Source organism: Aptenodytes patagonicus, chromosome 22 (assembly GCF_965638725.1).
Source record: "Aptenodytes patagonicus chromosome 22, bAptPat1.pri.cur, whole genome shotgun sequence".
Classification (NCBI taxonomy): domain Eukaryota; kingdom Metazoa; phylum Chordata; class Aves; order Sphenisciformes; family Spheniscidae; genus Aptenodytes; species Aptenodytes patagonicus.
Window position 1 is genome coordinate 6,619,239 of NC_134970.1, and position 22,961 is coordinate 6,642,199.

At 45.0% G+C, this 22,961-nt stretch overlaps 1 protein-coding gene across 1 annotated transcript in view; it reads left to right on the plus strand.

The window, feature by feature from the left end:
* PKP1 (plakophilin 1) overlaps nt 1-22,961 on the plus strand; it is a 48,510-nt gene that overhangs the window by 19,758 nt on the left and 5,791 nt on the right. The window contains exons 4-12 of the mRNA XM_076358015.1: nt 8,002-8,146; nt 9,883-10,090; nt 10,842-11,019; nt 13,151-13,265; nt 14,499-14,654; nt 14,758-14,934; nt 17,020-17,173; nt 17,684-17,870; nt 22,766-22,850. Of these exons, the coding sequence (XP_076214130.1) occupies nt 8,002-8,146; nt 9,883-10,090; nt 10,842-11,019; nt 13,151-13,265; nt 14,499-14,654; nt 14,758-14,934; nt 17,020-17,173; nt 17,684-17,870; nt 22,766-22,850 (1,405 nt within the window). The remainder of the gene's footprint in view (nt 1-8,001; nt 8,147-9,882; nt 10,091-10,841; nt 11,020-13,150; nt 13,266-14,498; nt 14,655-14,757; nt 14,935-17,019; nt 17,174-17,683; nt 17,871-22,765; nt 22,851-22,961) is intronic.

A 22,961-nucleotide genomic window follows, 5' to 3' on the forward strand; every position in this document is an offset into this window, starting at 1 on the left:
TTGACCCAAGGAGTGATGTAGATATTGAGAAAATTCCCCCTCACAGTCAGCAGTGTGAGCCAAATCATGCCCTATTTCACATCTGAACGTTGATTTCCAGATTTCTCTGGCTAATTCTCTGCTCAGCCTCCTTCATTTTGTATTGAGTAGGAGAAGTGTGTCCCAGAGTGTGGATGCCAGGAAATGTCACTCGCCCGTTAGCATGTTGTCATGAAACCTTAGCTTCCCATGTGCCCAGTTACTTCATGTTTAACACATGCAAAATTAGCCCTGGCCAACGTGGAGCTCCAGTGGCATCGGCTTGCTACTTTCAGAAGCTTTGTAATTTCTCTGGAATAGGAAACAGAGATGTTTCATAAACTGGAAGTAACTTGTTCTAGGGAATTTCTGACTAAAGAGCATAAAAGTGTAGTGGGAGGGATGGCAGAATTATTAAACTTGGGATTGCAGCTGGCTTCTGCCTACAGAAAACACTGCTTTTGAGAAGTTAGTCTCAGGCAGGCAGGCTGTCTCCAAAGCAAGCCCTGCTCTGCACTGCGCAGCACTCACAGTTGTAGACTTGGTCATTGCTTTGGAAAGGTCACTTGAAGAATAATGGCATTTTCTGAAGAGAAGGAGAACTGCTGTTGTGAGAAGAATACTCTCCAGTGCTGGATGCCCTTTGGTTAGGGAGTGGCTCCATTTATACACTTCTCCTGGCTTGGGGCATGGCTCATCTGGCAGAACTGGTTCTGATGTGGAAATGTCAGGCTTCGAGTTGTAGGCTCAACTGGGGCTGTGTCCCCTGAGTAAATCTGATTTGGCTGGGGCACACCCCCCTGCTTCGCGTGAAACTCACTGCAGAGCTGGATTGGTTTGGAGGGCAGTTTGTACAAGCGCTTCTGCTCTTGACTCAAAGGAGGTGAGGTTGGCAGAAGTTGTCCTTAAAGTTTTGGAAACATACTAAGGAGTTGTCCTCTTTGAAAAAATTACTTATTTGGAAAGCCATTAGCCTTATAAAGTATCTGGCAGGTCCCTGTTAGCCTTGGTCTGTAGTGTGCTTTTGTTGGGAAGGGGCCTTCAGAGATGGGTTAGGACCATATCTGGGCTCTCTTTGCTGTGTAGGACTGTTTCTGGTTGGAGGATTCTGCACTTGGAGAGCTCTATCTTCGTTTGGGTAGCCTGATCTTTGAGTAGGGAGAGGTTTGCTTGTAGGCATCCCATTATTAACCTCCGTATGCAGGAAGAGGGCTTAGCTGGGTAATAGCTGCTGTTAGTTCCCTGTTTGGGCCTCTGTTCTTCCTCTTCTAGTAGTTCTTCAGGTAGAGTTTTTGCCTTTATAACAAGGATAATTTTGTGTTCAGTTTTTATGCTGCAACTCTCCCGTGTAGGTGGACATCTTGTCTGCAGGTTAGCAAACCGTCTCTATAAGCAAGGGAAGGGCTAGTTTCCACGCTTTCAGAGGTGATCCAGTGGGGTGATTTCTATTGCTGTGAGAGTGATTACAGTGGGACCTGTGATCCGCTGGGTCTGTCTGTGATACAAAACTGCTCTGTAATGCAGTGACTGTGGACAGTGTCAGTACTGGTTCAAGAGTGGTTCTTCTCAGGTGTCCTGTGCTAAGGATCTGATCTCCTTGGATGGTGTGAGGTGAAAAAGGGGTCATTGGACGTTCTCAGGTAGTGAGAGTGGCGTGTAGATATCAAAATACTGAATATGCAAGAACTGTCAAACTATCTGTACTGAACAGTCCCTCTGCATTTGGTCACAAAGTTATTTAATTTTTGGAACTGTTCTTGCTTGTGTGATTGCTTCCATTTATTGAATTGGATTTGGCTGTGTAGGACATGGAAGAGCTGTCTCCTTGATAACTATCTCTCAGAAGAGTCCTTCCTCTTACAGAAGCAACTCTAGTTGATGAAAGCACCTTTCCTCCAGCTAGCTGATGAGTAGTTTAACACCTAAATGTTTTTTGGGAAAAACCATTCTATGATTCTATGAGAAACCAAACCACGATGTAGGGTTTTACTCACTCCATATTATTGGTTCTGGTGATAAAAATCTGAGTTTTGCACTGTTTGTTCAGATCAGGAGGTTAAACAGTACTGACTTGCTTTGAGAAACCTCCTCTTGAAGCATATCCTCTTCCACCACCCCTGTCATTATGATCCTGTCTCAGTGAGCAGAGAGGGACCTTCTGATGTCCCTTCCAGACATACTTCTCTAAAACTACTCAGGAGCTTAAGCCTTTGTAAGCATTATATCATATCTGGAACAACATTTCCAAGCTCAGTAAATCTGTCATGGGCTCAGAAGTTCATGGGTTATTCTGGTGGCTCCTGCCCAAAGGCAGTTCTCAATGAGCAGCACTCACATTTTGCCACAATATAGCTCTCTGGAGTGAGTCCTTCTACCTGATAGAGCTGGAGGGAGTCTTCTTGGTGTTCAGGGCTCCCTCTTCTCCCCGGAACCCTTCTCCTTTTTGGGCTCTCATAACATCCTGCAGATCTGCAGCCTTTCATCCTGGAAACTGGCAGCAACAGTGGTTTCAGCAGCTGGTGAAGACTACGCATATTTGCCTGCTTTTAAGCATTTCCTCTGATGTGTGGTACTTGCAACATGCTCCAAGTGACAGTGTGTCATCTTGAGCTAGCCAGCTTTTAGCTAAATAACATGTTGCAATTCAGCCCAGTCAGGAAAAAAGTTTCTACATCCTCCTTGGTCATCAGGTAGCGACAACAAGAAGCAGTAATAAAGGATGTGATGTTTAATGCATTCTAGAAAACTTTGAGTCTTTGTCCCCCCTCCAGCTGGAACTTGAGGTACAAGAAAACTGTGGCTACCACCAGCTGACATTGTATTAATTCTGCTTGCAGACGTGTTGCACGTAGTGCTTCAGATACCACATACACATGGGACTGACAGCCCAGGGCCAGGCTAGATCATGATACGTGGTGGTTGTGGCTCTGCAATAGTCTGTGCAGTAGTCAACTGGTTATGTCACTTCTTTAGGAGATGCCTGCATCTGAGCTGGGGGCCCCTGTTGCCCTTGCAGAAATAGAGTCAGTGGCCAATGGAGCTGAAATCTGAGGTAGGTCAGTGAGTTACCCCCTAACAAAGTCAGTGCCTCTTGGTTGACTTCAGGGGAAACCCAGGTGTCTGAGCTGGAGACATAACTGAGAGGCCAGATTAACCTCACCCCTTGTGAAGGACTCGGTATTCTCATTTGTGAAGATGAAGATGTGAGCTGAGGTGTCTGCAGACATTCCCCAGCTTAAGGGTTGGTGATATAGATCAGGAGCCATTAATGGACACCTACAATATGTGTTGTCTTCCATAATACCACATGCACCTTTGGCCTCATTGTAAGACATGGATGCATTTCCCTTTGGTGTTCTCTGTGTATGGGAGAAAGAGACTAAACCATCTCATTAGAGATCATGTGAAAGCAAGTGTCTCTTAAGGCACCTGGAAATACGCAATATCTTGGTGCTACTCTGTTAAAGGCCTTGAATACCCTGACTGGCAGCTATGGAGGAGGCAGTAAAGGCTGGGGCAACCCTTTGGATTTTCCATATGGTCATATTTGTCTATGGTGACGCTGACTTGGCCCCAGCTGAGCTGCAGCAGCCTCTGTGAGCTGTGGCTCAAGTTCAGGGACAGCAAGTGTGTGTCCTGTAACCATTCATTCCTAGGCAGGAGCTCAGCCTCTCTGGAAATACTATTGTCGTGATTTAACTTCAGCCGGCAACTGAGCACCACACAGCTGCTCGCTCACTCTCCCCCCCCTGCCCCGGTGGGATGAGGGAGAGAATTGGAAGAGTAAAAGTGAGAAAACTTGTGGGTTGAGATAAAAAGAGTTTAATAATTGAAATAAAATAATAATAATAATAATAATAATAATAATAATAATAATAATAATACACAACGCAAGTGATGCACAGTGCAATTGCTCACCACCCGCCGACCGATGCCCAGCCAGTCCCCAAGCAGCGGCCCCCCCGGCCAGCTTTCCCCAGTTTATGTACTGAGCATGACGTCCCATGGTATGGAATGTCCCTTTGGCCAGTTGGGGTCAGCTGTCCTGGCTGTGCCCCCTCCCAGCTTCTTGTGCACCTCCAGCCTGCTCAGTTGGTAGAGCATGGGGAGCTGAAAAGTCCTTGACTAGTGTAAGCACTGCTCAGCAACAACTGAAACATCGGTGTGTTATCAACATTGTTCTCGTCCTAAATCCAAAACACAGCACTGTACCAGCTACTAGGAAGAAAATTAACTCTATCCCTGCTGAAACCAGGACAACTATGAACAGTGAAAACATACAAAAGTTATTGAAAGAGTCAGAAAAGGAACTGAGGGTGTTTTCTGATAGATCTCCTTCTGGGATAAATAAAGGAGATCAGTATCAAAACATAAATTCTCCAGGGCTATGCCACACAATGAAAGCAGAACCAAGTACTATGATAGGCACCTTCATTTTGGTTTCTTCTTATTTGGGATAAACTGCCGCTAAAAATGACTATTTCACAGTGCTGGCTCCTTGTGATACGGACTGGTCCGCATTGTGCGTTTGCATCCAAAGCAATTGCTGTGGAGCTGTGCGTGATGCTGTCCTGGCAGGGTTCATATCATTGCACATGGTGAGGATCCCCTCCTCCCTGGCTCAGTGTCATCTGTTCCCATCAGTGTTCCCATCTTCCCTGGTATCTACCCACCAAGCAAAGCCTGAGGGGAAGCTCCAGCTGAGCTTTCAGTGGCATCAAAACCTTGGTGCCATGGTGGACATGGCTGCTTGGCGTGGAGCATGGCTGTCAGGTTTGCTCCAGTGTGGCCTGACTCTGGAAGGCTTGGATGTGCTAGACGCTCTGTCTTGAGTGTCTTCACTCTGATTTTATTAATGAACAATGGAATTTGTTAGAGTTTTCTGACTTCCTCCTCTCCTGGGACTTGTAGCCTTAACAACCAGGATGGAGACTTAGATCTGATTAACGCAAACCAATCTGCTAATACAAAGTGAACGAAAGTCATTAGTATCAAATGAGGGAATTTGCCTTTCTGTGATACTCATCCTCTTAAGTATTTGTTTCCCTTCCACACCTGAATCTGATCATCTAATTTGTCTCCTGTTGAATCATTTCTAATTGAGGTCTCTCCCTATTCTGATTGCTTCTTTCTTGTGGAAGAAGAACAACCTTTGGAGCTCTTCATACTAGGCACATTGGCCCAGGTTGGAGATGGCCACAGTCCAAGAATTTGTCTTGGAGCAGGCTGTTGTTCTTGTAGTGTAGATCTGGTTAGGAATATCCCTGACTGGCTGATGAACAATCTCCCGTTAGCACGGGCTTTGCCAGGGTGATTGTATTCTCAGCTAAGAGAAATCACTGCTTCTTCTCAGGCGGCGTGACTGACCCTGGCTGCTTACCCTCTGTGAACTTCTCCTGTTGGTGAGCCAGCAGGGGAAACAGAACCTTCCCATCTTTTCCCACACAGAACTGGACCTGGATGCCTAGTTTTTCCCTGCTGAAGGAGGGTTTGGCCTTCTTACAGAGTGGATGTGTAGAAAATTGCCTTCCTTGAGTAGATGGACCAAGTGGACATCCTTCTTTCTCATAAAAAGTGCACCTGATTTAGGGGTTTTCTCAATTTGGTAAATGAAAAAGAAAAAAAAATGCACCATGATTACATATGCTGCATGGCCACTGACCTGGTATTTTTATTAATATGCCTCCCTCCCCACACTGCCAGCCCAGGTCTGAATTCTCAGAGGAGAAGTCCCTCTGGTGCTACTCATTCTGGATCCATCGGTGTCTCAGCTCTATTGTGTGTCTCAGGAGCGTGAAAAAGACTAAGAGAAAATCACAGCATCCTGGACCAAAGATTTCTGAGGTTCCATAGTTTCTAGTTTAAACTTTGTCTTTCCAGTTTTGTGTTTCCTTGTTGCAAGTGTAATGGAAGTTTCTTGGAGCCAAGTTTTCATAGAGCTTCAAACTGATGAAAAATCATATGATGAAGTGATGTTTTATTGTTAGTGTAGAAATAAAAGTGGAATGAGGTTCATCTAACCTTAGACATTGAATGCTTAAGGTCCAATCCAAGACTGTTGTCTATCATTCCTGTATACCAACAGAGGCAGAGGTATCTCCAGAGGGCAGATCTTCCTGTCTTAGGAAAAATGTCTAAGACACAAAGGCAAGCTGTTCTTTGGAAGCACCTGTTTCTCTCCATTGACTACACAAGTGCTTAAATGAGTAATTTAAACTGGGTGCAACTTTATACCAGTGAGGGTAGGGAAGACAAAAGAGTCTTTCATGCTGTCTTCCAGTGTCACAGCATAATAGTTGGCTTTTGATATTTTGTATGAAATTTGCTGTAGAATTGTGGATATTATTCACTGGCCCGTGCTGTGTGGAGGTGAACGTTTGGATGCTTAAGGACAAAATATTCTATCTTATTAAGCTGCTGGCTGTGGTGACCACACTTGGGTGTCCTTTCTAGACCTTTATTCTTAACATTTCTTTGGCACAATCAAAATGAGTCTGTATATCCCGTGCCTAGAAGAAGCCACTCCCTTGTAATAGTATTTAATACTTCAAATGTAACAGGTTCATTTAAAGAACTTATTAAAAAACACTGTTTTATTAGTCTATCGGATTGTCTGAAGATGATCAGCCCCTCTACATAGTCACTCACTAGTATGACATGGAGCAAGAGTTTGTGTACAAATTAATGTGGTTCAAACAGGAACTGATCTCCCAGTCTCCAGGTAAAACTTGCCATCAGTCGCAACTGGATCTTGAGAAGGAATAACATCAATCAGGCACAATGATGACCTAGTTGTCCTAGCAAAGCCCCCCCGCTTTTTGATTTCATCCACTGTTAACAAAGCGTTTCCCATTTGTATCCCGTCACTGCTGAAATAGTAATAACCAAACAGGAGTTTGGGTTTTGACTCTTCTCAGGCCTGAACTTTGTGTGGTCATTTACTCTGATGCAAATTAACGCAGACACTGCTGCCGTGAGCGGAGATCCTGCTGCAGCCAGCTGCAGGCCTAAGGTGCAAGGGTGCTAAGAAGAGATAGTAACTTTTATTGGACTAACTGATATAATTGGAAAGACAGACAAGCTTTGCAGTGCAGAGCCCCTTCATCAGTCTGAAAGTTTGTACCCTTTTCTAATTTTATGTGGTTAAAACATCACAGATGATGCTAAATAAGTACAAGCCAAAGAGAGCAGGACCTTCGTATTTCTAAACAAGTGGACAGATCTTCAGGTGTTTGTATTTTCCCCAAGGTTTCCATCCTGCTCCAAGCCAGAGGTATTCATGTCCTTCCTCTGGAGTCTGTAGGCACATTCTTTACCTCTAACAGGGGATGATGACAGTGGCCAACTTTTATGAAGAGCTTGGAGACTACCAATGTAAACATACCCTGGGAGCAGGATGTCTCAGTGCTATTGTTATTATTTCATAAACTCATTATTTGTCCATCCCATCACTCCAGACATGCCTGTCGCCTTTTCCTAAGGGATCTGCTCTAGCCTCCCAGGACCATCAACTGCTCTCGCAGTTTTGCTTCCACCACATCTCACATCAAAGGAACACATGCTGCGGGAAAAGCATCTGCCTACTTTAGATAGTCCTAATAACCTGACAGATGGTTTCACTCTTGTCCACTAATTCTTTTATTTGAGGAACAGTGAATACTGGTTCTCTGTTCATTAAACCTTCCACTTTAGACATGATTAGACATCTAGCACCTCAGCTGAGCTTTCATTTTCTCTCTGTTTTGTTTCTGGATAGACTGGATCCATAATTTATTAGTCTTAGTGTCCTCCACTGTATATTTTCCACTTTTATCATCTCTTTTTTCTGAGACAGAGAAATGCACTAGGGGTGCAACATGCGGTTTACACGGCGATGTGATAATATTTTACATTTTGTAATTGATTCCTTCCTAATAATTCCCAGTACTGACCTAGCCCTTCTGGCTGAGCACTCAATCAGTGCTGTATTTCTCTTTAACACAGAATATGTGGTGATGAGATAGACGGCGGTACAATGACCATCCAGAAAGCCATACAACTTCTGTGCTCCTCTGATGACAAATACCAGGCCATGGGTGCTTACTACCTCCAGCACACTTGCTTCCAGGATGAGTCTGCCAAGCAAGAGGTGAGCAAACTCCTTCAGAGCTCTGCTGTCACACTGGATGTGATGGCACATGAGATGGATAAAACTGGTTTTCTTCAGTACCAAGGATCTGTAGGTCCCCTTGATTTTCGCGATGGAGCCTTATACCTCATTAGTTACACTTAGGAATTAATTAAGTAGATTTTTCAACTATTAGTGGCCACTTTCTCTTAATAGCAGTCAGTCAGGATTTTAACACAGGGGAATAGTTACCAGGCAGCAGAGGAGACTGTTTCCACATTACCACCATAAGCTGCTGTGACACAGATTGACGGGTTTTGGCAATACGGGAGCAGCCATCCAGATGCAGTGTCCTCTTCTGGATGCAGCTGCACCCGGTTCCACATGAATCTTTTGCTATCTCAGAGCTGCAGTGTCAGAGCCACACAAAATTGCCCTAAATCCCACCGTAATTTTCATTGTGCATTGCTCAGTGACATTTCAGCCATTTTCAGCCATTTTCAGCCATCTAAGCCAATGGGTTAATTAGTGATCATGTACAAAGATATTTGATCAAACAGAAGCCCTTCTTACAGTGCAGCTTATTTTTCTTACGCTTTTACTCTCCAATTACTAAATTCATGCCAACGTACAGCAAAGGAGGCAGTCTCAAGGATGGATCTGCTGTAGCAAGACTGTCACAAAAGTTTGTCCCCACCCTGGCATGTTTGCAGTCATGCAAACATGGGTTTATCAAGATGCCATTCCTATAGAGGTGGCTTTCCATTTCCTGGCATAATAGTGGAGCTGGACATGCTGGTGCAGTGTGGGGATGTACCTCTGTGCCCTTGCTGCAGCTGAACCGAGTGCAGGTACCCCAGCCCACATTACAGTCACTAATTGTGGGGTGACCACACCCTTCGTTACCGTTGTAAACAGTCTCTGAGCACTGGCCTGTCCCATCGCTTCCCAGAAAGATGTGTTAGAGCAGGTATGTGAGTCATCCGAGCGTACACTTGTTTTCTTTCCTTTCTAAAAGGTGCTCATTCATTTTCTGTTGTCAGCAAATCTCCAGCCGATGGGTTGGTTTGTGCCAGGAAGGGCTCCATGCGGGATCATGTCCCCGGGAGACCTGGTACAGAGGACATCCTACAGCAGGAAGCCTCATCATTTTGGAGAGCTCAGCTGGAGGAATTTGCCTTCAAACCTCCCCGGCATGTGTGTGGTGTCCTGCAGGTTGGGGTTCACACCCCTTTCCGATGCTGTCCCTGTTGAGTGCTGCAGTATGGCCCAGTACTGCTTCTGGCTGATCTCGAGGGTGTTTACACTGTACCATGACCATCCCTCTAAGCTCAGCCTGTGATTTCGGGATGCAGATAAATTACCACATCATGTCATTATATTGCTATAAATGGCCTCTACAGATAGGCAGAGCAACATTTTCACCTGATGCAAACTGATGGAGGTAGGTGAAAGTCTGTGGGAGCGAGCACATTTACATCAGCAAAGGATTCAGTCCATGGCCATTACTCATAGACATCCACTTCTAGAGTTTAAGCTCCAACCTCAAGGCTAGCACCTTTGTGCTTATGACCTATGGCCTGAACCAGACATGCCATCTGCAAGCTCTAGCCAACCTTTACTGCCAGGTCTGCTTTTCCAGCTCTCCTGAGTATGTGCCATGTTGACTCCTTGCATTGCCATGACAGTTGTAGTTGTCCCTGTCCCAGCGATGCTCTGCACACCATGCTGATGGCAGCATGTCTTTCCTGGTACAGGTCTATCGGCTGGGGGGAATCGCCAAGCTCGTTGAGCTGCTCCGCAGCACAAACCAGAATGTTCAGCGGGCGGCAGCTGGAGCCCTCCGAAATTTGGTCTTCAAGAATCCAACCAACAAGATAGAAACCCGGCGGCAGAATGGAATAAGGGAGTGCGTGAGCCTCCTACGGAGGACAGGGAACACTGAAATTCAGAAACAACTGACAGGTACACAGCAGACTGCTCAGCCCTCAGCAAAGACCATGCTCTTCCCTGCCTGTGGTCCATGTTGCTCCAAAGCAAAGGACCAGTAGCCCAGTAGCCATCGTGCTGCCATACCGTAAAGAGGATGTTTTATGCTCCTGTTGCACGAAATGGCAACCTAAAACAGAAGTCAGAGGAGGTCCTGGCCCTTCGATGTCCCATAAGGGTTCCTCACATCATAAGTGCCCATTGGGGAAGCACCTGCCCCAGGTTTCCCCCCACAGCTGTGGCCACCCTGCCATTCCCATGCCTTCCTGCAGCCCTGGCCCCTGTGCTGTTCCCAGGGAAGGCCAAGGGTGTTGGCAATCCCAATATGGTTGGGCAGGTTATCTCATTGGTGTGTCACCTTTTCTTGAAGGATTGACGTGAGTTTGTTGGTGCAGGTCACCCTCAGCTGTGACAGGTCTTGTGTGCAAGCCTTTACGAGATCCCTGGAGAAATGCCTCCCCCCTGCAACCTAATGGCAATAAACAATTTTGGGAGGAGGGAGGATGCTTAGACGCCCATCTCCACATGATACCATGCTCCTGGTGCCCATCCTGCCTGTCTCCCATAGGAATGGACAGAGACTAGGGTTTAGGGCAGCCTCTGCACCCTTAGTTCAAAGCAGGATGGAGTGAAGAAGGACTTTGTGGCTGCAATTCACTCTGACCTAAAGAAAATTTCTAATGCGTGGTGACCCTCTGCTTGAGCTTGTCTCCCACCTCCTTCCTAGGACTGCTCTGGAACCTCTCCTCCACTGATGAATTGAAAGAAGAGTTGATACAGGAGGCCCTCCCCGTCTTAACAGACTGTGTTATCATCCCTTTCTCTGGCTGGTCTGATGGCAGCTGCAATAGGACAAGAGAAATTATTGACCCAGAAGTATTCTTCAATGCTACAGGTTGTTTGAGGTGAGTCATCAAGCAGGGACCTACTGCAGCTTGTGTCTGTTGACAAAAGCTGAAGCTGTCTAAGTCCTCTTACAATAAGCTAAAGACACGCTCACTGCAATTGTAGTAATAAAAAATTCTCCTTGAGAAAGTTTTCCTGACTAAGAGAAGGTGCAGAAAAAATTACGTGTAAAATATTTTCCTGGTAGCTTTTTTTTTTTAAAGAAGTTTGTTCTTGCTAAGTCTCTGCTCAAAAAATATAAGTTGCTTTGTCACGAGAGAGCTGCAGTACTGAAACCTGACAGTGTCCAGCTCAGACCAGGAAACTTGACACTTTTTGCCCTTAGATTTTTGAGGCTTCCAGAGAAAATTTTGGTTGCTAGAAAACAAACTGGTTTGGGTTTTAGGTGACAAAAAGACAGAATTCTCTATGTGGGGAAAACAAGCATTTTCCCACTGATTTTAATAACTGTTTCAGTACAGAGGAATCCCATTGTCCTGGACTTTTCCTGGCTCATTTCATCAGGCAGGTCAGCTACAAAAGAGGAGGTGCAGATTGAGCCCAGAGTAGTTTATTTTTTTCACGGGAAAGCCAGAGCCCTTTTGTAGAGGATCTTCGCCCCAACTTGCTGTTTCTCCTGCCACCCTCCTCCACTTGGATGCGAGCTCCTTGTCTCACAGGGAACAAGTGGGGAAAAAAAAAATACCCTGTATAATTAGGTACTTTCATCAACTGAAGCTCTCCCCGAGGGAGCGCAGCACCGACCGCACCCTTACCAGACATGCAGCTAGTAGGAGCTGTATCTGCTTATGAAACAAAATGAGTGAATATGGTAGGGGCCTTTTGAGACATGATACTATCGTCTTCTGTGGCTGGGAGCTGTGTCTGAAAGATACCGAGTGCTGCTGCCTTCCCTGTCTTGGAAGGCATCTTCCCTGAGCAGTTGCACATCGGGATGTGTGGTGTACGTCGCGTATGAGGTGCTCCACTTTTAAGACCATTTCAACCCACCGATGCCACGAAATAGCCCATTAAAATGAGGGAAAGAGTATGATGATAGCGTGGTAAAAGGAGCTTTCCGTGGAGTTTAACTCAAGGCAGGCTCTGTCTCCTGAGACTTACCAGTCTGTGGCAGTAATATCCAACACCCCCAGTGAAGACTGCCAGATGCAGGTCAGCGAGGGAGCTCAAAAGGCTGGGGGGAGCAGGACTGGGGAGCAAGCTGAGTAAGGAAAGCAGGGCGGTTGGGTCAGGAGCCCCTGCTCCGAGGGGTGAGCCGGGATTGCTCTGATTCACTGCCCTGCCACATCATAACGCAGAGATGAGAACAGCCTTGGCTTTGCCCTGGGCTTGAGCCATTGCTGCTCAAGCATTTCTGGATTGCAGATGAATTCATTTTAATGAGGAGGCTGCAAATCACAGTGAACATCAAATCCAGTTCTGGAACGCCTGGAGTGAATATCTCACAACGACTGCCAACCTCTCTTTGTTTTTCATTTGCAAGCTACAAGGCAATAAAACAGGGAAGAAAAAAAAAAACCAACAAAACAACAAAAAACATTTCCTGTTACTGGAAAAACTCCCCTGTCCTGGCAGCAACCAGTGCTCAGGAATACATTACAACATTACAAACTGGTCAATCCCTCTGGTCAGAGCAATTGCTGCTCTTCAGCATCTCTGCCCTCATTTCCCATGCAAATATTGCTGTTGACCCTCTGTAGCTCCATGCTTATAACCATTTGCACGTTCCTGATTTTCACAATAATCCCAGAGGGTCTTCATTCAGTCTTTTCTTTGGAAAGACCTCCAAGGAGTGATGAGTCTGTGTAATGTCACATGCACAGCCTCTAAGGCAAAATATTGCTGATAGTTACTCTCACTAGGAGGATGTCTTCTATGCAGAGCTCCTTAACAGGACATTTTCCTAGACGAAATCAATCCTAAAGAGCAACAAGAGAGCTATACGCTACTGCAGTCCTACAGAAGACCTTCAAAATGAGAGCAGTACAGCAGCCTTGCTGAATCTACAAAAATATCCTTAAATTCAACTACAGTCATAGCCAGAACAGAGCCCATAGAGACTAGTAAGTGAATCCAACTAATCCTCTCTCCTCCTTCTCTCCTGACATGCTCTGCAATGGCTTTCTTCAGAAACTTGAGTTCTGCAGACATGGGGCGCCAGACCATGAGGAATTACCCTGGCTTGATCGATTCAGTCATGACTTATGCCCAGAACTGTGTGGCTTCTAACCGACCTGATGATAAGGTACCAGATGCTCACCCCAAGCTGTTTGCTAGAGTTCAGCCCCATAGTTAATAATTGCAACTTTGGGAATATCTCAAAAATCCCTTTCAAACAAACACAAGAGGGGACTGGACTCTGTGGCTGCTCTAGTCCTTCCAAATCCCAGAGTGATCTGTTGTAGGATTGCAAGTCCTCTGTGCTCTGGGCCTGAAGTAGAGGTGGGATTTACAATTTCCCTTTACCAAACACAGAGACACAGGAAAGTATTTTGGCCCCTGAGCCCCCAGTATGCTTTCCTCCCTTCCCCTCCCACCTTGGAGTCCTTCCAGCATCTTAACCTCCATCTCTTGCTCTTCCCACCACCACATCTCTTCATCCAGCAGGACTCAAGTATATAAGCCCCAGATTGGCATCACATTCAGCAAGAAGCCAGGAGCTGGCATCTTTTTGCCAGTCCCCTAACTGTGACTCTGATTGCTATGTGTAAATGGCATTTACCTTGGGCAAAATAGTGTTTATAGACACATTTTCAGGAGTTCAACACCTGTGATACTAGCCAGAAACCCTAAAGTCCTTAATGCCCAGCAAAGTACCAAAATTCTTTCAAATGAGTTCAGGATTGAGCAAATCCTCTTTTGGGGACAGCTTTTGCAAGAAGACCAGTTTCAGCAGCACATAATGAACACAGCTCTTTGGAAATGTAACCACACAATTTGGTGTTGGTTACAGGTATCTAGTGACAATTCTCCCTTGCTCTTTACATTGGGCATTCTGACATCCAGGTAAAGGAGGGTTAAAAGCCTGTTCTTGGTAAAAAATGTCTCCTAATCTGTAACTGTGACTTGGACAAAGTCATTCCAACAGTCACTGGAACTTGACTAAGGCAAGAGGAAGACTTTCAAGATTTGGCATTTCATGGCGGGCAGTTTGATGTAACCACCCTCTGTACTCACGCTCTCTTCTCCTGTTTATCAACTTGTCTGTGGCAGTGGGACCTAACAGGGTTCAGTGAGTCAGTCACTGAGATCCACAGTACAGCATTTGGGCTATGTGGCCTTCATTCATGTCTGCTCTACCTCCTTCTTCCTGTCCATCCATTGCTACCTTAAGCAGGGTCAGGAGCTTATACAGTATAACTGCTAAAGAAAGCTAATTATGGCATAGTATATGTCCTCTCTGTAGCTATAGCAGGTGCTGCTCCATATTTTTCTGCCTAATGCGATGCTTGCATTTTTATTCTGGGGGTGATTTCAGTCTGTGGAGAATTGCATCTGCATCCTGCACAACCTCTCCTACCGCCTGGATGCCGAAGTTCCCAACAAATACACCCAGCTCAACCACATGGCCCGGAGCGTTTATATGGACAAAACTCTCACAGGCTGCTTCAATAGCAGGAGTGGTAAAATGGAGGTAAGATGTGCTGCAGAGGGCTTGGAAATGTGATATTCAGCCCCAGGCAGGGGCTGCAAGCAAGGAGCAGGATCTGAGCTTCCAGTTTCTCATCTCTTTGTAGAATGACGAGTACGGTGTCCCCCTTCCAGAGGAGGATTTTAAACCCAAAGGACCCACCTGGCTCTACCACTCTGATGCCATCCGCACTTACCTGTCCCTGATGGATCAGAGCAAGAAGGATGCCACCCTGGAAGCTTGTGCTGGAGCCCTGCAGAACCTCACTGCGAGCCGAGGGCTGGTAAGCACTCCTATCTCCTCCACACACATGCTCAGCCAAACGTGTCAGCACCTTAGAGTAATCAGAGAGGAAAATGTCCTCCTTAAACCTCAGCGCACTATTGCAAGTCATTCCACAGCGGATGCTGCAGCTGAAGTATTTATTAATGCCAAAAACAGGGTCTCATGGAGAGTTATAATCAGCATCCCAAGGGTCTATCCCAGATCCATACACTTTCCAGAGGCTCCTCTAGGTTGGTCATACCACCACCATCTACTGCTATTGGTGCCCTCCCCCCAGGACACCGGTGAGGATGTGCACAGATGTGCGCATGTGGACAGATGTCATTAATGGAGAGAGAAAGGATGTGCATGCGCCACCGCCTGTGTGCGTTTTTTAAGTGGGAGGTGGCTCTAATAACAGGGTGGGTTGTGCTGTGGATTGTGGCTTGTCCTCACATCAGAGCTGCTTGTAAAATAGCTCTGATAGATGTCCTAACCCGTAGGTACGGCAGCATGGAGGTTACATGGGCTGCATGATGCCGTGGGTATTGCAGGAGCTAGGGCACGGCAAGGGCCACGTCACGACAGCAGCTCTGCTGTGCCCAATATCGCTACCGTGAGCATGTCCTCACAGGCTGCGTTCACATGGACAAACCTCGACTTGTCTGTTTATGTCGAACTTCATCAATTCCAATTTAAATAAGATGGCTAGGGAGATAAAGAGATAATTATTTCATACGTAGGAGAGGCGTGTCACATGTGCGAAGCGTTCCACCCAGAAACACGGAGTGACTCATGAAAGGAGCCTTCACTGCTAGGACAGTATTAACCTGCCAGCTCTGATCTCCTGGGAGCTTTTGTTACAAGTCTTTCAATGTGGAACACTTTGGGAACCTTTTTTTTTTTTTTTTTTGCAGTTTAACTAAACAGTGGCACTAACAAGGTGGAGAGAGGCTGTCGCAGTATGGGTAGAGCTGATGAGAGAAATGGGGCTGGAACTATGTGTTCCATGGAAATGAAAAGGCTTTCCGCAATCAAGATCATTACACAAGAATGTCTTTTGGGCAGGGGGGAAGAAAACAGACAAACAAAAACCAGCTCTGACAGTGTTGAAGCAACTTATTTCAGCCTTCTGGAAGGGAATGGTTGGAATTTGCCTGGATGTGCAGAAGCGGCTTCTCCTTTCAAGGGTCTTACTCCAGCTCAGAGCTGGAGTTGGGCTGGGTTGCTGGGTTTGCTGTCACTTGAAGGAAAGGGAAACTGGGGACAAGCTTACAAAGCTTACTAGAACCCTTTAGCTTATAGAGGAGAACTCTGAATCTCTTCTCAGACTCAGCTTTACATATCCCAGTCCTGCTGGTGTGAATCTGTAATGTGGCACACACGTGTCCTGGAGCATGGAAGGGAAATTGGGTCTCAGCCCACTGGAAGAGGGTTGCCTTCCAGCCCGTTCCCTCCATCCCCGTGTCACTGTTGATGGACATGTGTCACTGGTGGTGTGACAATCTCCAGCAGCCTCTCTGGTGGGGCAGCAGCTGAGAAGTTCAGTTTATACTCTATCAATAAGAAGGCAATTTATTAAGGGTATGTGCTTCAATGTCCATGAACACTCATCTGCATTGGCTACATCCTGAGATCTTCTAGATTTACGTAAGCAAACATGAGATCAGGATCCAAGATGAGTATTTTTGGTCTCCAGCTTGTTTTTTAAAGGTATGATTAGCTGTTCCTATTCCAAAGCAGCCTATTACTTGTGGCATGGCAGGGAGCTGCAAGGGCATTGTGAAGGGCAAGGGCAACGTGGACATGAAGGTAAAACTTCTCCAGCTTTTGGGAATATCAGTTGGGTGAGCAACTGTCCCCACTCAGGCTCCAGAAAGAGGACAGAAGCACCAGGCGTATCACAGAAGATGGGAGACTGACTTTGCAAATACCTGTGGAGAAGAGGGGTAAATGACAAAGTAAGTGGGATTATGGTAGCAGAAGAAGGTATTATACAGATGCTTATTTTATAGTGTAGTCATGTTTGTCTGGCCCCATACATAATTCCTGTTGTGTCCTCCCAGCATTAGAAATCATGAGACATCTCTGTTCTGTCTCCTAGATGTCCAGCGCAATGAGCCAATTGATTGGTTTGAAGGAAAAAGGTTTGCCTCGCATAGCACGGCTCCTCCAGTCCAACAGCTCTGAAGTTGTCCGGTCTGGGGCTTCTTTGCTGAGCAACATGTCCCGGCATCCTGCCCTCCACAAAACCATGGGTAAGTAATTTCCACCACAGTGGATTCCAGAACAATGTCTAGTTTCTAACTCTCTAATATCTGCCCGCCTCGTTTTGTAAACCCCATAATAGGACTTAGCCAAGCTCCGAAATTGGGCAAAGTAGTGTCACTTCTGGCCAAAAGGACAATTACAGGTGATATCTGCAGGCTTAATTAACAAAATGTGTGCTATCTCAAAGTCCGTACAAGCATGTGGTATGCTTTATAGACACTGACAAATCTGCAGGATCATGAGGATGATAGTGTTTTGGGAACTGAGTTGGACTTGACTACCCATGACCAATATCATTGCCCTTCCAGAGCCCTGCAGCATTCATTTTGTCTCTGAAAATCAAGTGATGACTACTGTGCCATTACTGTCCAACATTATTAGTGCCTCTTTCCAGAGATAACACTGCATTCTTGCACTGAATAGCGCTAACACAAATAGTATCATTCACTTGTGCTAGGTTTTATTTAAATGTTGATTGGAACATTCCACCTCTTTAGCTCACCAGGTGCTCCCAGATGTATCACGTCTCCTGTCATTCCAGTCTGGAAATACCAACAGCTATGGCGAGATCATGACATCAGCTTGTTACACTCTGAGGAACCTCATCATGTCCAACCCACACCTGGGAAAGTCTTACTTGACAAGCAACATGCTAAATAATGTAGTAAGCCTGTGCCGAAATGGGTGAGTTTGGGGCAGAAGGCATGGAGAGGGTTGTGCATAGGCATTTTTGAGCCCATGCACTCTGTGCAAAGCCAGATTAATCCCAGAGTCTTCCCAATACCCTTCCAAGCCATAGTAAAGCATTATTCTTTCCCTGTGGTTGTACATTGAGAGAGCCAAAAAAATTCAAGCCTGTTGGTAGACACAAATCCTCAGCAATGGTTTCTTGGAAACAGACATAAGCCATCCATGGTGGGATTTGTAAAGGGGCCTCAGGAAATTTGCTGGCTGAATTTTAAGAAATTCTAAACAGAACTGAAGGACCAACACCTTAAACCCTGTTAAAAATTCCAGCCCTCAAAACAGGGGATGTCAGTAGGCAGTCTGACTCTCTAGCACCTGGGCTTCCCACTCACAGCTTCCTGCAAACCTAATCATGACGGTCAGGTCCGAGATTCAAGCACCGCCAATATAATGGGATTGTGCTTTGCTTTAATGTTCAGATTTGTTCATCTTACTGTTGGGACATCCACTTCAAGTGGCAAAGATGCAGCTGTGATGAAGCATATATATAAAATATACATATATATATGTATTTATAAGTATCTCCCCTGGTCTACTCACATATATTTTACAACAACTGAGCAATCCCAACATATTTTACCACTTTTTCTTTTAGGATTTAGTTTGAGTTTTGATGGTAGTAATTCTCTCTTGCTTGTTATCCATGCTCTGTACAGCCCTGTGCAAAAGCTTGTCAACCCTTGCCAAACTATATGTCCATTTCTGGCCAAACTGGTGTTAAAATTACATGGTCTTTGACCATGTATTCTCCTTCCTAGACTTTCACCTCTCCTATCATCTGTCTTTGTTTTAAAATACCTTATACAAGTAACCTATTGTTTTCTGTTGTGAAAAGGCATTCACATGCCTTCTCCATCATCGTTTGATAAACCACTTACAATCTACCACTTGTTTCATGGCAGCAGAGAGACTCTCAGTCATTAAAAGTGGCCTCCTTGTTTAGTTTGGAGCTCAGCCAACGAACATCGGTCAGTTTGCTGCTTTTATATGCTTCCACTCTTCAACAAGCCCAATTAACATGAAACCCAGCCCTCTTCTAAGTCTTCGTTGTTTTGCATGGTATTAACTTCTGCCTAAAGTCCCGCTTTGGATCCCTCAGACCAGTCGTCAGCTAATTTACTACTTCAGCAAAGTGTTGCACAACTGGGCTTGTGCGTACCTTAATTGTCTGAACTGTTTTGTGTGATGAGCTTTGTTTGCAATGACTCACTAAACTGCGAGGAGTTACTAAATTCTGGAGATGTGTGTTTCTCCTGTCTGTATCACAAATTCCTTCTGAGAAACTCCTCAGTTCCTACAATGTCCAAAACCTGAATTGTTCCTTTTACTCCATTCTTTCTGTCCCCAAAGATTTTATGCTGTTCAATTCTTATGAAAAAAACCCCAACAATTTACATCCAGAAGTAATCTTACTTACTCAAGCCATAGCATTTCAGACTGTTCCCATAGAGCAGACATGAAAGAGATGTCCCCTCTAGTGAATTGGACCTGTTAGTTCACCAATTAGCTAACTTTTCCCACTTCCCTGTATAGCCTGTGAAGATAAACAGGAAATTTTAGACTGGGATTTGTCCAGTCCTACATCAGAAAGAGCCTCACCCACTCCCTGATGGTAATAACTAGATCCAACACCTCTGCTGGGGGCTATTGCCTAGGTTGGATGCAGGCCCCATACTCCCCACACCAATGCTGAGTCCCATGCTACCAGCCTCCTCCTTCCCAGCACCACAGCCAGCAGAAATAGAGAACAGAGGAGGTCTCAATGGTGACCAAATCACCATGGAGAACACCATGCCATGTTGCACCTTGTTAATATTTTGCAGAGTTTTCTCTGTTAATCTGCCTCAGTTTCCCTGCGGACGCACTTCCCTTATCTCCACCACCAGTTGGTTTGGTTGGCATGTCTGCGTTAGTGCCTCCCTGGCACATACTTCTTCTGCCACCTGACAAATGTTTCTTCACCTGTATTTTAGAACTGGTCTCTTGTTGCATTTGAAGCTGTAAATCATTAGTTTAACACGTTTGATCATTTCTGTATTCATGTTTTAGAAAGAGCTTCCAGGTTACAGACAAGTGAGTTATGGATCTTTTCCTTTCCCATGTTCTTCTCGAATGCTGACCAGCGCTCTTCAAAGCTGAGGTTTCTTTTTCTGCATGGTTTTTGTAGGTGTATGCTGAGTGAAAGGCATCAACGGTTCAGCAGTTTATCTGATAGCTGTGGTTTCTTCTCCTTCCTGGAGCACCTCAATTCAATAATTGTCTCCATCTCCTACGTATATCCTCATCTATGACATGGGCTTCATAGTGATGATGGTGTTCATTCACTCTTCGTTATTTTTAATCCAAGTTGCCAAAATATTGAATATTACCTTCTTTTTTTGTTGGTGTTTCTGAAAATCAAGCTACTCTTACTGATTTATTGTGATGTCTGGTGTCCTTTTAATCTTTCTTCTCCAGCTGTCTGAAAAATAGCATTTTCAAGTAACATTATTTCACTGATGAAATTATCATTTTTCTCAATAATTCTACTGGCTGCACTAAAAGCTTTTCTCCAAAATCTTTTTCAGTAACTTTAGAGCATCAGATTTGCAGTTCGTCTCACAATCCCTTTATCACTGATTTCTTCCAGTTTCTCTTTGTTCATTCACTTTTTACACCTTTTCTGTTATACAATTTAATTTTGCAGTTTAATTCTACCATAACATTTTACCAACATTAATCTTTCAAGGAACTCAGGTCTTTCCTTAATTCTTTTCTGTGGAAGAGAGTTCTTCTCATCCACACATTTCCAATTTCCCATTTCTTCCAAAGATTGCACCTTGATATCAATTTTATAAACTCATGACAACCTGAAGAAGTCCTTCTTCCAAGAATTCCTTGACATCTCCTGTGATGTATATAAGGTTCTTGATATTTTTGTCCTTTGAGGAAACATTCTTTCCCTCCATTATTTGATATGCATGTACAAAACCCTCATCTTTTGTGCTGCCCTCGTGCTTCCCCCCGGCCTCACCATCTCCTTTTGATTAGGTTCATGTTTGTGTTTTGTTGAGTCAATAGTTTTTTGGATGACTGCTGCCACTGCCACCAGTGGACATCTTCCCTGTTGTCTTTCCACAAATTTTTACAAATAATGCTACTCGTAAAAAAAAGACTGTCCTTAAAATCAACTTTGATTTTCAGGTAACTTGTTTTTACGAAAGTTTTTCCCCAAATCAGCTGTCCTTGATATTCTACTCCATGTTCTACACTGCTGTAGTCACACACTATTCCCAGCACTTTTGTTTAGGATACGCTACTTTACATACTGAAGTTGTGATCACAGCTTCATCAGTTCATGTTTAATTGTTTTATACCTAAATAGTAGCAGTAGATGCTGTATGAAACAGAGATAGTATAAATCCTTCAAATTAAAATGGTCTGAATTTGGAAATGGCTCAGATACCAGATGCTGGTAATTTTGGTTTGAAAAGAAAAATTCTTTTGAGGTGTGCTCTGAAGTCACAATGGCACAAAGTACGTATTTGGCATCACTAGAAATAAATCATTAAAAAAAAAAGAAAATTAGCTCAGAAAGAGAGAAACATCATGAAACAACATATTCTTGAAAAAGAGTGTCAAAGACATGCACTGACCATCTAACCATAGATGCCTCTGGGTTTATTGGTTTTTAATGGCTTTTCAACCACAAACAATTTTTCAGCCACAAAGTTTTTTTTAAACATAGTCGTTCTGGTGACAGGGCATAGGACGGTTATAACCAGAGAGGTGATTTTGCAATAAAACCTAGTTCTCCTGTCCCAAAACATTGCTCAAGAATTTCCGATTATCTGCAGTTCCCCTGGTCCTCCACGCAATACCAACGTGTGTGAGCTGCACTATCCCGTTGGAGCTTATGACCAGGTTAAATTTGCTAATTTCTTTTAGGCTACGAGGTCTTTGGTAACAACTGCTGTGTATATGAGACAAATGCCCCAAAATTTACTGAATATGGTTACATCCCTGTCCTTTCACACTCAGAGTACGGTGTTTGCAGGTCCCAGGTTGTTCCTGATGACCACTATCCGTTCCATTTCTCATAGTCTGATGAGGACTATTTTGAGGACACAATGTTTTGTGAAGCTGTATCATACAGGGAGGGTCCTGAGTCTGGTCTCGTACCTCTCCATCACCCTGGCTGAGACAGGCTGGGGCTGTCGCACTGAACCCACATCAGGAGTCTCCCACAGGCAGGACGATGTCCAGCACATCAGAAGCAGCGATAAGAACCAGCAAGGAGGTTTATATCTAGGTTGTCGTATGAAATGTTCCAAAATTATAAAAGGTACTGCTATGACTCACGGTTTCGGAGCTGTTACGTGAGCAAGTATCTATTAACTTGTGCTGAGTAAGGACTTATGGTTGCAGATGTTGTTATTACGAATGCTCCCGTCTCCTCTGTCCTCACCAGGCAGCACGGAGCCCGTTCCTGTGCTGCCCTCCCAAAGTGATTCGCCCACATCGTTCCTACAGACTTCAGGGAAGGGTTGGCGCCATTTCCCTTCTCTTTCCCTCTCCCAAATTTCACACTCCAGAAACACTCCTTCAGCTCAGTTTAATGCCTGTTTTTCCACTCAAATCCTCCCCTCTTTTTCATTTGCCCTGTTCCAGTCCCAGAGGTGGTTGTCACGTAACATTGCTGAGAGAGCAAGAACGGTTTTATTGACAGTCCTCCATCAAGTCTAGCCAGCCTCCCAGCTGGAGATGGGCTTATTTAAAGGCTGTTGGTAATGCATGTGGGTTGCTGCTCTGTGGCCGGGCATAATTCACCAGGGTTGCTTTCATCTTCCCAGCTCCTGTCCAAAAGCGGCCGAAGCTGCTCGCCTCTTGCTGACAGATCTTTGGTCAAACAGGGAGCTCCAGAGTGTGCTCAAGCAGGTAAGGAAAACGCTTCTGCTTTTTGGCTGACAAGAACAACCCTGGTCTTGACTCACTCGCTGAAGTCGGTGAGTTTGCAAAGGCCATGATTCTGCAGCAAGTACGGGCAGC